Source organism: Pelophylax lessonae (assembly GCF_965119305.1).
Source record: "Pelophylax lessonae genome assembly, chromosome: 6".
Taxonomy (NCBI): Eukaryota; Metazoa; Chordata; class Amphibia; order Anura; family Ranidae; genus Pelophylax; species Pelophylax lessonae.
In genome coordinates this window covers 115088895-115107207 of record NC_138773.1, presented here as the reverse complement: position 1 = coordinate 115107207, position 18313 = coordinate 115088895, and the positions used below count along the sequence as shown (strand labels likewise).

The 18313-nt window shown below is 41.8% G+C and overlaps 1 protein-coding gene across 3 annotated transcripts in view; it reads left to right on the top strand.

The window, feature by feature from the left end:
* Positions 1 to 18313, top strand: part of MRTFB (myocardin related transcription factor B) — a 496818-nt gene that overhangs the window by 185525 nt on the left and 292980 nt on the right. For all 3 annotated transcript variants that reach the window (XM_082260025.1, XM_082260028.1, XM_082260026.1), the window contains one exon: positions 15225 to 15429. In XM_082260025.1, coding sequence (XP_082116151.1) covers positions 15282 to 15429 — 148 coding nt within the window. In that variant the 5' untranslated portion in view covers positions 15225 to 15281. The remainder of the gene's footprint in view (positions 1 to 15224; positions 15430 to 18313) is intronic.

Below are 18313 nucleotides of genomic sequence, written 5' to 3'. Positions count from 1 at the left end.
CATAAACCCACTCACTCTGCTATAGGATTCAGTTTGTTTCTGCCTAGTTTAGGAGTAGGACCTAGTTCCCAGGTGGGACTTCGGTCTTCGCTTGTTTTTTAATTTTAAAGGAAACCTTTGTTATTTTAAAAAAAAATGTTATGGCACGCTTCTTGCCACGATCATGGCCTCTCCACGGCATCGCTCCGCAATCATGCAAAAGCACAGGCTCAACTGAGGTTCTCACCAGACAGGGTTGCCATAGTATGTTTTTACAAAAACGAGAGTTGCCTACACACTCACTGCACATGCGCAAGATTAGGGTGGGGAGAAACAGAAAGGGCGGAAGCCCAAATCGCTGCGGACACAGAATTCAGGACTCAACATGGCACCGGCTTCGGTCGAGGAGAAACAAATTAAAAATTGCACTAAATACAAGTAAGAGATCTCACAAGGGGTTACTAGCTGGGCATAATGTAATAGGCAGCCTTAACATACTGGCTGCATTGATAAGGAGCACTCGAGGGGCAGAGTTTACTTCCTCTTTAGGCACCCATGTCAGTGGTAAATGGTTTGTCTAAACACCCTAAACTGCTACAATTGCAGGAGATCACCAGATAACAATAAAGGAAAGAGAGCCTAAACGAAAGACTAATGCAGACATATCTAGGAATTGTTAACCTACAATATAATAAATGATTGCTTTTATGTTTAATAATGCTTTAACACTAACTTCAATGATTAAAAATGGTAGCATCAACAATAGTTAACAATAAGCAGTATATTATTTCCTAGCTATTTACTGATTAGTACTTTTCTAACAAGGATATGTTCATGTTCTCCCCTTGAAATATTTTTCTGTAAATGGGAATTAAAAGTGTAATTCAAGTTATTTATAATGAAGTAAAGTGACATTCACCAAACATTCAGGGCCGGGTCTCACACACAATGCATTCCTGTGCAATTCACGTGATCTGGGTGCCGTGTGAATGAATGGGCTGAAATCGTGTGGGATTGCACCAAAAGTAGTGCATGCACTACTTTCAAAAATGCACAGCAGTCAGATTGCATTATACTACTGTACCATACGATCCAGTGCAGGCAAACGCACCGTGTTTGCAACCTGCATTTGGGGTGTTTTTAAGTTAATACTGACACGTGCTGCAGATTGCAGGTGCAGTGTGTTTTAAACACAGTGCAGGAAACGCGCACGGAACGAGGGTTTCCCACACCTCGTTTCTGGTGTGAACTTGTCCTCACTGCAGGTGTATCCTTTTACATGTACATTTGGTGTTTGACACATTAATTGTTTTTAAATATGCCACAGTGATTTCCCATCAGTGTAATATTTGCCCCACGCAGGCAGGCATATGTATCTTAAGATGTTTTGCTGCATATCTTAGTTGACTTACACTCCTATGCGTTATAAAGGTTGTGGTTATTACTACACAAAAGTCAATCAAATATCATTGAGCTTACATATCAAAGTAAAAGCGTATAAAAAGTATTGTATAGACAAAGGTGACTGGCAAAAAGTGAAACAATTTTTCAATGTTTTGTAATAATCCAAATAAATATTTTCATTATGATAGTTTTTGTTGGAAATGTCTTCGAATTACTTAAAGTAATTATAAATGAATGAGTGTCAAAATCACAAGCCCGCCTTCTGCCTATGCTCACACCTGTAGTGAGGAAAAGTTCAGGTTTAAAACTGTTTATGTTTCTACATCATTAAAGCTTTAGTCCATGTTAATTTCCTTGCATGAGGAATAATGTTTTATGATGGATATTTTGGCTCTTGGGATTATATGGAATGGAGTCTAATTAGCTGTAGATCATAGATATTGTCATGTATTAGATTAAAGCCATTTAGGCATGTAAATTAGATAGTTAAAAACCACTTACCATCATTATTTGGCTAATTGACACAAGGCATGATAAATGGATTGAACATTTTGACTTCTCCAAATCACCTTGCATGCCCTGCTTAGAACAATATACAGAGTTAACTTTTTAAGAATAGTTTTATGTTTTGATCATTAAGAGACTCATTCCACACACTACAGTGACAAAAAATATATCAATTTGATAAACAAGCTAATAATTCACTAAATTAAATATTCGTATATTCAGATGATGGTGATTAGTACGATTACCATTCTTGGCAGTTTATATATTTGAAGAGGTACACAAGGAAATAATGATAGCTTTCTGGTTGACAGAATGCTAGACTTCTAGCATCCCCTGCTTCTACTCCATTGCATCACTAACCTGCACTTTGCTTCATTACAATACCTTAATTAACACTGGTTGCACTGACACTGATACTGGTTGCACTAATGCAGCACAAAGGGATTAATTAACTGCCACTGGTCGGTCACTAATGCATCAGTGACCAGCAGTGGCAATACATTAACCCCCTAATGCATAATACAAATACCATTGGTAATTAACCTCGCCTCAGCACCCCCCCTGCCCCCAGCACCCCGCCCTCCTCAGCCCCCCCCCCCCCCAATGATGATGACAATCTGCTTACTTGTGGTGAGATTTACATTCTTGGTTCTTCCTGCACGGCGGCACCTCCATGTCACAGGCAGACGAGCTCTCTGTCTCCTTTCTTTCAAAATTCCCGCCTCTGGCCGGCGGCCCGCCTCTCAGTGATGTCAATACTACGACTATGTGTATGAACTAACACACCAGGCGGGCGGGCGAGCGGCCGCTAATAGCTATAACTAAGTGAGCCCTTCACTTCCCTGTCAGCAGAGATACCCATAAAGGAAATGTAGTAACCACGCTAATGGAAAGAAATAAGTAGCAGCAACTTCAAGTGTGACCACACCCAAAACAGAATAAATATAATAAAGTCGCGCTAAAAGTTCATAAATGAAACAGATGAGTGTCAATATATAAGTCCAAAATTCTTAATAATAAACGGTGATGTGTAGAAACAATGAGTGATCAATCCAGGCTCCCAATGGTATTGTGCTTACCAGAGAAATAAATAAATATAGCAAGGAATCCAAACAGAAGTCTTGACAACTTGACTGAAGAATACGCTAATTGGACTCCCAAAGGATATAATGTGTGGTATCATGAAATAAAAAAGAAGAACTCCATAGTGTAAAACCTCACAGCTGTAAGATTCTGGTACCTTCGGTACCCTTATAGGTCATTTCCTTCTTCATATTGCGTCCCACCTTTTCAGCTAGATGGAACGCATATACCTTTAAGCCGCATGACGTCATCACTAAGCGCCGCTCTGAGTGGCTATTTCAATCGCCGGCTTCTCTCTCACAAATTGTTCGTTCAAACCGCATGGTATACAGCCTTGTCTTACGCTGCCGGAGCCTCCAGCTATTGCCATACCTGGATACCGGAACCTCGCTATTGATCCCGTATCTCGCTACCCGATCATTCACTCATTACCGGACCCTTCAGCTTACTAATCTAACTAGTGATAAGTACCCCACAGGGGATTCCTTCCTATCAAACTTACACTATCTACTTCTGCATACTAAGGACTGTTACTATCTATGCATTACTATTTCTATCACTTTCATCACTGACAAAACAGCGGTCATGTTCATCACTGACAAAACAGCGGTCTGCCTTGTTTACATTGGCCGCCAGACTTGCTGATTGGCTCCCCTTCTAGCCAATTGACGCGTGCGCACGCCCCCACTATCTGTTACATGAAGCGACATACAGGTACTTTGTTTTGTGTACAGAGCCGACCTGCTGCCTCAAAACTACGGTGACTGGTCAGCAAGTGGTTAAGAACAGAAAATGTGTCTGATACTGAGCACCACTCACCACAATAGTTCACATAAACTAGAAGGCAATAACAGTAGGCAGTCCTGATTGCATTACCTGTGGGAAAAGAGTGAAGAATCCGGAATCACGTGTATGCACTTCTGTCAATGTTAGGTGAAAATTGCAGGGAGTTCTTAAATCATTGAAAGACAAATGTCTCCACCTGCTTTTCCCTGGATATACACAGGGGTTGATTTAGTAAAACTAGAGAGTGCCAAATCTGGTAAAGTTCTGCATAGAATCCAATCAACTTCCACTATTTCTGTCAAAGCTTAATTGAACAAGCTGAAGTTAGAAGCTGATTCGCTACCATCCACCGCTGCACCACATTTTGCGTGCTCCAGTTTTTAGTAAACCAACTCCAGTTTATATGTCCATCTGTGGGAAACCTTTGCTGCTCTTCAAATGACATACAAGTTAGAATTCTGCTTTATTTTTTTTAAATAAAACGTAATATTGCTAAATGCTGAAATTAGCATTTTGTACAGCAAATTCTGTAAACTAGTCATGTAATACTGCTCCAATTTCACAAGCTTAGCTACTCCAAGCTACATTTTCCTTTGAGAGTCTTTGGATTTTATGGAACAAAAGGTATTGCATTATGAGCAATCCTCCTCTCAGAGGGCATACTTATGTAGTATATGAAAATAAGCCGGTCTTGAAAAAACTCTGCAAGGAAAATCCAGCAGATTAGGTTGCAATAAATTGTGTGTATACATATCAACAGAAGTGTATTAACGGTGTCAGCGAGAGAACTTCTACAACATGTTTTTTTTTTCAATGTTTATGTAATCTTCACAGGTATAGAACATTTTTTAATTTCACTAAATTGTTCTTATGAAATAAAAGATCTGTATGTTTGAAATGATAACATTTATGTGTTTTTGTATTTGCCATTTAATTGTGGTTTCTTTGGAGCTGGGTGGAAAATTGTAGGCCTAAAAGTCATTACATCCAATCAGATTGTATTTGGACTGTTGGTGGGGCAAGTTGTCCAAATACAATAGCCACAGTGGGAGATTTGTTCATTCTCTCTGTGAAGGCCATCAGGCTGAATGGAAAATAAAAAGTCAGTGTATGGCCAGTTTAAGATGACCAATTCCACCAATATTTTGTTGTTCCTAATTTAGTCATATGACTTTTCTTTCAGTTACAGTTAAACAAAAAAATCAAGGGTCACTGGGTATGTCTGACTCTACGGAAAAGAATATCATCAAGTAGTGTAGATGATTTTGACAAAATTAGGCAACAGTTCATAAAAATGTAGACTGTTTTTAAATGCTCAAGAGACCGATTTTAAACTCCTTAGTATGTGCTATAGGTGTCCTACCCTTCTCTGCCTCCTCTATTATTCTGTTTCAGATCTTTGTTGGAGTTGTCAACTATGCCAGCATTCACTCATGCATATTTGGTGGGCCTGTTCCCCTATCTATAGATTTTGGGATCAAATTCTTAGTTGTATGCAAAAATTAGAAATTCAACCATTCTAAATTCCTTGCAGGTGGTCCTGCTTTTTTTTTTTTTTTAATAAATTCTTTATTGAAAGGTATGCCAAAAAATACAACAATTGTGATATAACACAGGAAGATAACATGCAATACAGTACAAGATCTGAAGGAACGTCCGCGCTGGGCAGTTAGCAACGACCCCCGCGGACCCCCCTCTTGCAGACATAAACCAAATATGAGATAGGGTACAAAATATCAGGCATTTATAGCAACAGTCCTAGTTATGTACTATGCAAGGGTAGAAAGAAGATATAGACCCATAGGTCCCCATACAGGGCCACGACCTCCACTGGCATCTGTCTCCTGGCGGGCATACGGAGGTAGGTGGTCCTGCTTTTAATACTTCCCAAATCAAATAAAAATATTTTTGGAGGTATTCTACGACAGGTTTTAAAAGCAGCCAGGACAGTTATTCCATGCCATCGGCAGTCAGCACAAGTTCCTACCCTCTTTGAATGGGCAACATAAAGGCAAAATAGAGCTCTGCTTGATCCTAAATAAGAGTATACTTTAAAGTGATTATATATAGGTGCATGGATGTTTGCAGTTTTATGCGTGTTAAATTTGTTGTAAAGGTAGAAGGTTTTATACCTTAATGCATTCTCTGCATTAGGGTAAAAAAAAACGTTCTGCATGCAGCTCCCCCCAGTTCCCCCTTATACTGGACATGGAAGCAGCAGCAAGAGACATTGGCTCCTGGTGCTGTCAATTACAGCCTGTGAGTGGGGGGTGGGGCTGAGCCTTACTGTGTGTGTGTCATTGAAAACACAGGGCGAAGCTCGGGATTGAGCTCACATCAGTGCAAGCAAGTAGCTAGCTCTGGGGGCACTCAGCGGGGGGAGGAGCCAGAAGCGCTGGCGTGGAACCCCAGAAGAGGAGGAATCGGGGGGGCTGCTCTGTGCAAAACCATTGCACAAAGCAGGTAAGTATAACATGTTTGTTATTTCAAAAAAGCACATTCGCTTTAAGAAAAAAGAACTATTGGGAATTTTTAAGTTTACAGGGCAACAGTCTAACTACTAACAGGCTAAGAGCGACCTTCACTGGGGCAGGTTAACTGACCAGTTAACCCTTTACACACATACAGCAGCTGCTACAATGTGTTTTAATGGAAACACACACTGTTCACAGCATCCACTACAGTTTTGACCTTTAAAAAAAAAAATTTCTTCATTGCTTGCTGCCACCCCCAGACAGAAATGTAATAGTGTTTTTACTATGGTAGATTCTTCAAAAGGCAAAGTTATTAATTTCTAGTTAAAGCATTCAGATATTTAGCTTAACAATTTTTATTGTTTTTGAAAATAAAAAGAGAAAAGGGCAATAATTATCAAGAAAAGTTTTAGAAGTGTCAAAAAAACATTTAAGTGATGTCTGGTTTTTGGTTTGGTTCTGTTCAGTATGGAGTTTGAACTACTTTAAGAGTCCAACCAGATATGAAAAGTCACTGGCTGCCAAATTAAGTGGTGTTTTCTGGGCTTTCAAGAGAGTGTCGCAGAGCTAAATCCATCAAATTGAGGGTCCAAGGTGTTCGTTGGAGTGTGTATTATTATGGTTAGCATGACAAGGTTTCACAACCTGATCACCAGCATATTGTATAGTAGAGTGAAATTATGATTTGTTAGATGCCAAATATAATACAGATCTGATGTGTATTTCTCTTAAAGAATAATTCCAGGCATCAGTATGTCATACATAGTTGCATTAGTCTAGCTTGGTCCAATGTAATTATGTACTGTATATACCATACCTAGCTGAGGACCCTGGAAGCTGGAAATCATTGAAGTAGACACTGCTGCTTCAGTGATCTCTACATGCTTCTGGGTTCTGTGCCAAATGCCTGCTCTCCTGCATTGTGTCAACACTTGCCCGCTTTGCATTCATTCAGAAAATACAAAGCATTCTCTGAATGACACTCATGCTGAACATCCAACCTTCTGTGTTCAGTAAGCAGTGGTGTTGCTGCTTGGCACAGGTTCAGCTTCCAGGGGCATCGGCCAGGTATGTTATATACACTGCTAAAAAAAATAAAAGGAACCCTTTTTAATCAGAGTACAGCATCAAGTAAATTAAACTCTTGTGATATTGATCTGGTCAGTTAACCACTTAACGACCGCCCAATGACTATTTATGTCGGCAGTTTAAACCTAAATACCGGTGTTATGGCAGCAGATAGCTCCCATAACCCTGGTATTTTTTTAAACGGCGGGTGGGCGGCTTTCCGATAAGGGTGGTCCCAAGCGGATTCGCCGCGGGATCACCCTTCCGGGGCAGCAGAAGTGGTGCCCTCCCGCGCCGCGTCCCGGTACTTTTCCCCGCTTACCTGACCTGCCGGCAGCAGCAAAAACGATCCGGTCCCGGATCCTCACAGACAGGATGTCAAGTGAGGGCAAGCTTGCCCTCACTCGACTCTATGGTCTTGGAGGACTGGAGCGACGACAAACGTCGTTGCCTAGCAACCGGTTTAAAGGTCCCTTTTTTTTTTTCCATTTTATTTATTTATTTATTTTTTCACCTTTTAGTGTACTTGTGAGATCTGAGGACTTTTTGACCCCAGGTCTCACAAAAAAAAGAGGTCCCGTTGTGCCTATTTCTATTACAAGGAATGTTTACATTCCTAGTAATAGGAATAAAAATTATCAAATTATTATTTTTTTTTTTTTTAAACGGTGTAAAAATAATAAATAAAAAAAATAGTAAAAAAAATTAAAGAGCCCTGTCCCCATTAGCTCGTGCGCAGAAGCGAACGCATGTGCAAACCATATGTAAACAGTGTTTAAACCACACATGTGAGGTACCGCCGCGATCGTTAGAGCGAGAGCAATAATTTGAGCCCTAGACCTCCTCTGTAACTCTAAGATGGCAACCTGTAGAAATTTTTAAAATGTCATCTATGGGGATTTTTAAGTACCAAAGTTTGTCGCCATTCCGTGAGCGTGCGCAATTTTGAAGCATGACATGTTGGGTACCTATTTACTCGGCGTAACATTATCTTTCACATTATGGAAAAAAATTGGGCTAACTTTACTGGTTTCTTATTTTTTAAATAAAAAAAGTGAATTTTTTTTTAAAAAAAACTGCGTTTGGAAGACCGCTGCACAAATACGGTGTGATAAAAAATATTGCAATAATCTCCATTTTATTCTCTAGGGTCTCTGCTAAAATATATATATATATATATATGTTTGGGGGTTCTAAGTAGTTTTCTAGCAAAAAAAACTGATTTTAACTTGTAAAGAGTGTGAAAAACAGGCCCGGGGCTTAAGTGGTTAAGTAGCAGAGGGGGTTGTTAATCAGTTTCAGCTGCTTTGGTGTTAATGAAATACCAACAGGTGCACAAGATGGGCAAAAATGGGACAACCCCCAAAACAGGAATAGTTTTACTAGTAGAGGCCGCTAAAAAAATTTTTCCTACTCATTTTATCTGACTGTTTTTCACTAGTTTTGCATTTGGCTAGGGTCAGTGTCAATACTGGTAGTCCTTAACCCATCAGCAGGACTGGTATCTATTCCTTTGTGCATAGGGTTTCCATCCGTCCAGATTTGCCGGATCGGATCGGATGTCAGCGGACATGTCATCGCTAACATCTGATGCCCCATTGACCGTTCAGATCCGCCCAAAAAAACGGACAGGGGGATCTGAACGGTCTGCCTGTATGAAAGGGGCCTAAGGATGTTTGGTGTCTAACTGATCAGTTTATTCTTAGACGTTTGTGCAACCACTTTATATTAATTTTCCATGTCTACAAATTTGATTTGTAGAGTGATTTGTAGATCTCTAAAAACCTTTTTTTTTATGCAGTATAAATTAAAATTTCTGTTTCTTTCATAATTTTTTATCCCAACACTTGCATTTTAAGGGCATATTCACACCTTGTTTTTCTTGTGTTCTGCATTAATGTGCCTTGCATTAGACAGTCCATTCATTTTTGGCTGGTAACAGTCAAGAAACAGACCAAAAAACAGATATGGACATTTTTTCCCGATAACAGCACAACACAACGTACACTTTAGTGTGTTACTGCTGGTGCATTGCAGCTGCAGTGTGCTATACTGTTAGCACACAGCACATCACATCACATCACAAAAGTGTGTTTGGTTCTAAGAGTTTTTTTTTGTCACATTTGGGAGATTTACCGTCACTTCTTGTTCAGTGATGCAACAGAAAATTTCTCCAAAGTCAGGAGTACAGGTGTCCCAATTGAAAGATTTCCCCTCAACTCCTATTCTCATAACAGATCAGCAAGTTGGATTTGCTATCACTTTCTGTGTAATGGACAACGGTCACAGGACAAAACTGGGAGGTGAATTACCCCAGTGGGGACACATACACAAATTTTGATTAAAATAATATATTTTTTTACAAATTTTTTTACATCCATTTCCACATCACTTTTTATCGTCAGATATAGAGATATACTTCTAATGTCTACGGATATCTTTACTAATTAAATTTTTATGCTTCTGTGATAGCAAAGAATTGTGGGGTACTGTATGCAGCAATTTTTCCTTACTTTTGAGTAATTGTGTTATCTTTTCCGCTTTTGTGATTTGCTTCTTTATGCATGTACTTTTTAAGAATTTAATTTGTGTCCTTTTCAGTTAGATTTTGGTGCATAATGTAAATAGTATTGTAGCTGTACTTGGTTAAACAGCTGATTCCAAAGTGTTTAGGATGTGCCTGAGGTTTAGGCTTAGTTCACACCTATGCAGTTTGCTTTTGATCCATTTCTGCATTTCTTTTTCTGTTTTGATTTTTCAGCAATTTGCATTTTTTATGGGTTTTTTTTGGCCAATTTGTTGTTGGGCAGATTAGAAAATGCAGATCATAACAAAAACGCACTACACTCCTTTCTGCAGCTTCTCCGTTGAAGTCTTAGTCTAAAAGGCAAAAAAAGCAGTTTTGAACAGTAGTGGCGGTTGGTGTATATGGGGCGCAGGGGCACCCCCCCCCCCATCCATGCGCCCGGCCCCCTAATCTACATGCGGGGCGCCGGACGCATGGAGTTCAATGGGGCTTTTTTTTTAACCACATAATTAGAGCCAGAGGCTCTCACAGGATAAAAAAAAGGGTGGGCTCGGAGTGCAGAGCAGTGCGTCCGGAGCCTACCCACTTGTGTGACAATAGCGAATGAAAATTCGCTATTGTCACACAGATCCTCCTCCTGGTCAATCAGGAAGTGGGTTTTGAGAACTGTTTCCCGATTGGCCGAAAGGAGAAGCCATGCCATTGGGAATGGAGGAGGAGGGAGGAGACGCAGAAGACAGGGGGAAGAAGCCGAAGCTGCTGCCACCTGCTGCTGCATCCAGGCAGGGTGAGTGAGGGGGGGGGGGTCCTGTCTTGTCTCCCCTGTCCTGTCTCTCCTTTCTCTCCTGTCTCGCTGTGGTCCGGGGGGGGGGGGGGTACAGTGTGCGGCAGCCTGGTGTGGTCCGGGGGGGGGGGGGGGTATGGTGTCCCCAACCCTTTCCAAAAACGCAGTGGCTGAAAAAAGCATAGATGTGAACGTGTCCCATAGGAAACCATGTTAAATGAACTGTAGTGCGTTTCTGCAAAAAGCACCAAAAACACATGGATGTGAACCAGGCCTTATAGTGATTGTAAAGTTTTTTTTTTTTTTTTTTAAATATGTTATACTTACCTCCTCTGTGCAGTTGGTTCCCTCTCTTCTTGAGTCCCTGGCTGGAGCTCCTAGCCCCTCCCTCCTGTCCAATGGCCCCTCCCTTGATCTGGGTGGGTCTGTGGGGGCGCTTCTTTTTTAGTGACAGTCTTGCCGCCATTATTGTGATTCAGGACAAATGGGCTCACGAGCCGCTCCGATCGGGTTACAAGATCAAATTCAGGTCTCGACCTTAGGCCAGATTCTTCCCATCTAATCTACGCCTTTCTTCAGATCGGTTAAGGGATCTACGAGAGGCAGTACAAGATCTGCTGTCGCAAAGGGTGTTTGTGCTGGTTTCCTCTCTGGAACGCTTTCAAGGGTTTTATTCAAACCTGTTTACTGTTCCCAGGAAAGAAGGAAAAGTGAGTCCAATTCTGGACCTCAAGGCTCTGAATCGCTTAGTGCGGGTACAGGGGTTTTGAATGGAGTCCATTCGCATGGTAGTGGCATTCCTACTCCAAGGGGACTTTTTGGCCTCTATCGATATCGAGGACTCATATCTGCATCCCTATTTACGCTGGACACCAGTGTCTTCTACGCTTCGCTGTAGGAGAGGAACATTATCAATTTGTGGCGTTACCATTTGGTCTCGCCTCCGCCCCCAGGGTCTTCATCAAAGTGATACTGACAAAAAAAGCCTCTCAGGTGAGGCAAAGCGTTCCGGTGCGAGTCGGATCTGCCATCCAGATACTTCACAGTCAAAAAAAAAATGACCGCACTCAGGAACTGAATGAAAATATCGAAGTATTTAATTCCTCACCAAAGATAAATACAGACAGTACATCACAGGAACATGCAACAGGTTGACGCATTTCACGATACTGAAGATCACTTACTCATAACCACCATGGTTATGAGTAAGCATTCTCCAGTATCGTGAAACGTGTCAACCTGTCGCATGTCCCTGTGATGTACTGTCTGTATTTATCCTTGGTGAGGAATTAAATACTTCGATATTTTCATTTAGTTCCTGAGTGCGGTCATTTTCTTTTTGACTGTGAAGTATCTTCATCAACGCGTTGGCTCCGGTATTGGCATTACTGTGACAGCGGGGGATTGCGGTACTAGGGTACCTGGACAATCTCCTCTTAAGAGCAGACTCCCACTTAGTTCCGGTGGGCAATCTGTCAATCACTGTATGGACTCTGCAAGAGTTTGGTTTCACCATCAATTTCAGAAAATCTGCTCTGGTCCCAGCCTCCAAAATGGGACTAACTCTGGACCCAGCCTCTGCGAGGGTGTTTCTTCCCCTGGAAAAGCTGCAAAAGTTGCAGAGGGCTACTCGGTTGCCGATATCCAGCACTCTGTCCTCATTGCAGACTTGCATGCGAGCTCTAGGCCTGATGGTGTCTACCTTCAGGGCGGTTCCATTTTCTCAGTTTCACACGAGACCTCTGCAAAGGGGTATTCTTGTCAGGTGGAATAAGGATCCAAAATCTTTGGACAATCTGATTCAGTTGAGTCAAAACACAAGAAGTGCTTTTCTGTGGTGGCTCCGTTCCTTGGCCCTGGGGGGAGTACTTGGAAAGCTGTGTGTCCAGGGGACCTGGACTCTGAAAGAGTCCAGACTTCTGATCAATATTCAGGAAATCTGAGTGATAAAGCTTAGCTTGAGTCACTGTACAAATCGTCTGCAGGGTTGTCTAGTTCGGGTTCATTTAGACAATGCTACGGGCCGTGGCTTACGTCAATCATCAAGGGGGCACCAAGAGTGTCCTTGCGGTCCGGGAGGTGGCCGAGATTTTAATATGGGCAGAAATTTTTGTTCCAGCCCCCTCCGCCGTGCATATACCCGGAGTGGAGAACTGGCAGGCGTATTTCTTGAGTCCTTAGGTATTGGATCAGGGGGAATGGTCTCTGCACCTGGAGGTGTTTCACCTGTTGTGTGTCCGGTAGGGGACACCCGATGTAGGCCTGTTCGTTTCTCGGCTCAAGGAGAAGGTACAGAGGTTTGTAGCCAGGTCTCGGGATCCTCTGGCTGACGCCACAGACACACTGGTGGCTCCTTGGGGTCAGTATCAGCTGATCTATGCGTTTCCTCTGCTGGAACTTCTGCCGAGGCTTCTGCTCAGAATAGAGGTGGAAGGGATTCTGGTCTTGGTATGCAGATCTGGTAAGGTTGGTTGCCGATGCTTCTTGGAGAATTCCTCTCAGGGAAGATCTGTTGTCTCAAGGGCCGATCTTCCATCCTGCTTTATGGTCACTGGCTTTAAAGGCGTAGCTGTCAAAAGCCAGGTGTTGAAGGATAGAGGTCTTTCTGACTCAATGAGTCCTACACTGTTGAAGGCTAGAAAATCTACCTCCAGGAAGATTTATCATCGTACGTGGAAATCATACATCTCATAGTGTGAATCTATTAAGGTGCATCCACACTCATTTTCAGTGGCTATGGCTAAGATATTGGCTTTCCTCCAAAGAGGGGTTAAGCAGCGGTTGGCCTTGGGTACTACTAAAGGCCAGGTGTCGGCTTTTGAGGTGTTTTTTCAACGCCCTTTAGCTACGCATTCTTTGATTCACACTTTTATCCAGGGAGTTTGTCATGTGGCTCCTCCGATACGGTCCCCGTTACCTCCGTAGGATCTTAACTTGTCACTGTCTGTTCTTCAAAAACCTCCCTTTGAAAACGTAGGGAGATTCCTCTGCTTACACTGTCATAAGGTAGCCTTTTTGGTGTCTATTACCTCTGCTGCAGAGTGTCTGAATTGGCGGTGCTGTCCTGCCGTTCTCCTCCTCTGGTGGTCCCCAGAGATTAAGTGGTACTTCGGCCTAATCAGCCGTTTTCTTCCTAAGGTGGTTTCTGATTTCCATTGAATGAAGACATTGTGCTGCCTTCACTCTGTCCTAAGCCCAAGCATCCCAAGAAAAGTGCCTTGCATTCTTTGGCTGTGGTTCGGGCAATTAAGGTTTGCTTGGTGGTTACCGAATCTTTCAGGGATCAGACTCACTTTTTGTCCTTACGGAAGGATCTCGGAAGGGATTGGCTGCATCTGCTGCAACCATATCCAGATGGATCAGGCAGACGGTGGTACAGGGTTATTCACTGAAGGGTCAGGTTCCACCTTTCCCTGTGAAGGCGCATTCTACTAGGGCGCTGAGTGCTTCTTGGGCCTTTTTCGCCATCAGGCGTTAGTAATGCAAGTTTGCAAGGTGGTAACTTGGTCGCTGTGTACACGTTCACAAACTTCTACAAAGTACAGTAGTGTTGTGTTTGGCATCCTCGGATGCTTCTTTTGGCAGCAAGGTTTTGCAGGCTGCTGTTTAAAAGAGCAATTTTTCTCTTTGAGGGTGTATATTGTTTCTAGGTGAGCTCCAGTTGTTCCTGGTTGAGCTCCATGTTACTTGGTTGGCTAAGTTTAGCCTTTGGGGAATTACGTTCTTTCTCTGCGTTGTTTTCCCACCCCTCATGCAAATACTGCTTTGGGACGTCCCAATGGTAAAGAAGAAAATGGATCTGCGTCTGTCAATGAACGATAGAGAACTGGATTTTTTACTTACAGTAAAATCCTTTTCTCTGAAGTTCATTGACAGATGCAGCACCCGCCTCTCTATTTCTGAGTGAATTGGGGTTTTTACTTCTGACACTGCTTGCAACAAAACTGAATCCTATAGCACAGTGGTCCTCAACTCCGGTCCTCAGGGCCCACTAACAGGCCAGATTTTAAGTATTACCTTGGGGAGATGCAGACTAGAATACTGCAATCACTTAGCAGCAAATTATATCACCTGGAATGTATTTCAGTTATCTTGCAAACCTGGCCTGTTAGTGGGCCCTGAGGACCAGGGTTGAGGACCACTGCTATAGCAGAGTGAGTGGGTGTATGCCTTCAGGGACTGCCCCATAGGCGTGGTAAAGTTTTTTCCTGTCTAGTGTTCTACTCCTGTAGCGGGCAGCATAACCCAATGGTTAAGAAGAATATGGAGCTGCGTCTGTCAATGAACTTCAGAGAAAAGGATTTTACGGTAAGTCAAAAATCCATTTTTTTTCTTTTGACATATTAATATCTTACAAGACAAAGAATCCAGTTGACAGTGTATGATGAGAAAAGATTAAATGATTTATTCACTCAAAATGGTTACCTTTTAACTTAATTATATTATTTTTGCATCTACTCTCTACAGATGTGTCTAAACTAATATTCAGTAATAAGGAATGTGTAAAAGAAAGATTGTTTCAATGCTCTATAAAACTTTCATGTGAAAGAATATCTTGATTGTCATAAGCTTTTTATCTAATTTAATTTTTAGTTTGATTTTGTTTCTACAGTCTTGCGTTGAAAAAGCAAAGTAAGATCAGTCTTTTTCTTCGTCATCTTGTACCACAATGGACCATCAAATGACTCAAGATGAGGAAGCGGGGTCTTCTCTCCACCTGGCTCCCAGTCCTCAAAGTGAAGCAGTTGCCCATGATTTTCAGGAGCTGACATTGCAATCGGTCCAGCAATTGCCCCCGCTTAAAGAACGGAAAAACGGTAAGGATTTTGGCTACCTAACAATTTCCTAGTGTCTTGAAACCGTACATTTTGTAGAGCTACTTTACAAAGGTCACAGTATTGCAATGTTTTTGTTACCTTTGAAAGCTATTATTCTGTATTTTATATGCTATTAGACGTGTTTCTGAAGTACAAGTACAGTAAATATTATATCTTGATTACGTGAAGTGTTATGGAAATTTTATTTTCAAGTCCGATTTCACTTATCGATTCCGCAGAACTTGCTTTTAGTTGTTTATATTTAAGTCTTTTAAATGTATGCTGACTGAATTTCAATACTATCAAACATTTTAGAAGTCTGTTTACGACCTGTTTGCTTGTTTTTTCTTGATAATAAATGGATAGAAGATTTGTACATGACTCATATATTTCCCTACCCTGTAGGTAGGGCAAAAAAATATGCCCTACCTACAGGTTCGTAGCTGTCAGATTGCCATACTGTTTACCTCTGCATATGTAGGGTAGGCCCCTTTCACACTGATGTTAGTGCAGTCTGACCGCACCACAGGTATAGCACAGTTTATGTCCCGCACACAAAAACCATGGGATATTAAAAAACGAAAAAAAGAAAAAAAAAACTTTATAGGAAAGTGCAGCTATTCTGCGGGTATATTGTGCTACACCCGCGGTGCTGTCAAACTTCACCACATCAGGGTAAAAGGGGATTTATAGTCTCAGTTAATCTTAGATTGTATGAACTATTGGAAGTGACTTGTTGGGCTAATAGTCGACAGCCGTCTGTACATACTGTACATTTTGTGAAACCTGCCAATATTGCCTTGAAGCAGAAGTTCAAGTAAGTTGTCTTCTTTAACCACTTCTGGACCGGAAGGATTTGCCCTCTTAATGACTAGGCCATTTTTTGCTATTCGGCACTGCGTTACTCTAACGGACAATTGTGCGGTCACGCGACACTGTACCTACATAAAATCGATGTCCTTTTTTTTTTTACCACAAATAGAGCTTTCTTTTGGTGGTATTTGATCCCCTCTGCAATTTTTATTTGTTGCGCCATAAACAAAAAAAGAGCGACAATTCTGAAAAAAAAATATATATATTTTTCAGATTCTGCTATATAACATTCCCAAAGAGAAAAATTTAAAAATCTAAATTTTTTTACAGTTTAGGCCAATTTGTTTAAAAAAAATCGCAATAAGCGGATTTTGATTGGTTTGCGCAAAAGTTATCACGTCTACTAACTACGGGAAAGATTTATGTAATTTTTATTGTTTTTTTTTTTAGCGGGACTGCGACATTGCGGTGGACAGATCGGACCGCTAACTGACATTTTTGACACTTTTGGGGGGACCAGTGACATTACTACAGTGATTAGTGCTAAAAATATGCACTGTTACTGTAATAATGACACTGGCAGGGAATGGGTTAACACAGTGGGTGATCAAGGGGTTAAATGTAAGCCTAGGGGAGTATTTCTAACTGTTTGGGGGTTGGCCTTTTGAAATGATCACATATAGATAGGATCACAGGTGCTCTGTGATCATTCCAGAGAGAAGAATGGTCAACTGACCGTCCTTCTCTCACAGCGGGGAGCGATCGCGGGTGGCCGGCGGCAATCGGAGTCCCCTAGCTGCAGGCGCGCGACCGATGTATACCTACATTGGTTTGCGCAGGAGGGGCTGCCTGCCGCAGTAAAACTGCAGTGGGCGGTCATTAACAGGTTAACTTATTCATTTGTTTACTTACCATAGTGACACAGTTACTTTAACCACTTCTGGACCGAAAGGTTTTACCTTAATGACCAGGCTATTTTTTGCGATACGGCACTTTAACTGACAATAGCGCGGTTGTGCAACTCTGTACCCAAATAAAATTGATGTTCTTTTTTTCCCACAAATAGCTTTCTTTTGGTGGTATTTGATCACCTCTACAGTTTTTGCTTTTTGCGCTATAAACAAAAAAAGAATGACAATTTAAAAAAAAAAAAATTTTTTTTTACTTTCTGCTATAAAACACAGCCAAGTAAAAAACAATCAAAAATCAAATTTTTTAACATTTTAGGCCAATATGTATTCTGCCACAAATTTTTGGTAAAAGAAATCCCAATAAGTATATATTGGCTGGATTTCACAAAAGTTATCGCGTCTACAAACTAGGCGATAGATTTATAGCATTTTTACTTTATTTTTAGCGATTTTTAGCGGGACTGCGACATTGCGGCGGACAGATCAGACACCTAACTGACACTTTTGAGGGGACCAGTAACATTACCTCAGTAATCAGTACTAAAAATATGCACTGTTACAATACTATTGACACTGGCAGGGAAGGGGTTAACATCAGGGGCTTTCAAAGGGTTAAGTGTGTCCCTAGGGGATGCTTTCTAACTGTGTGGGGGATGGACTCACTAGATGATCATAGAGATCTGTGTTCCTGAATAGCAGGAACACAGGATCCCTGTGTTCATCTATGACAGAACAGCGGTCTGCCTTGTTTACATAGACTTAGTATATAGCGACCCTACTCGGTCTGCTCAGATAGTGAGGATGATTCCTCTGCTCCTCTAGCCGTGCATGAAAAGGCACTGGTGGATGCACTGTTTGTGTCAGTGCGTGACACTTTAAAAATGGAGGTTGCGGCTGATGCTGCCTCAGAGGCGCCGGTCCCTTTTTGGCACCCGCAGGCCCTCAAAAGCGGCAAAGGTGTTCCTTTTCAAGGAGATCGCCTGTTTGGAGCTACCCTAGATGACATAATTAAGAGTCTCACAGGGGGGAAGAGCACCTTTCTTTAGCAGGTTAGTAAGGGTAAGGAATCTTGTCGCAGATGTGGCCCGTCCTTCTCGGCTCACAGGAAGTTTTTTCATTCCTCAGGGTCGGCTGACAAGGTTTCAAGGCCTCTTCATGAG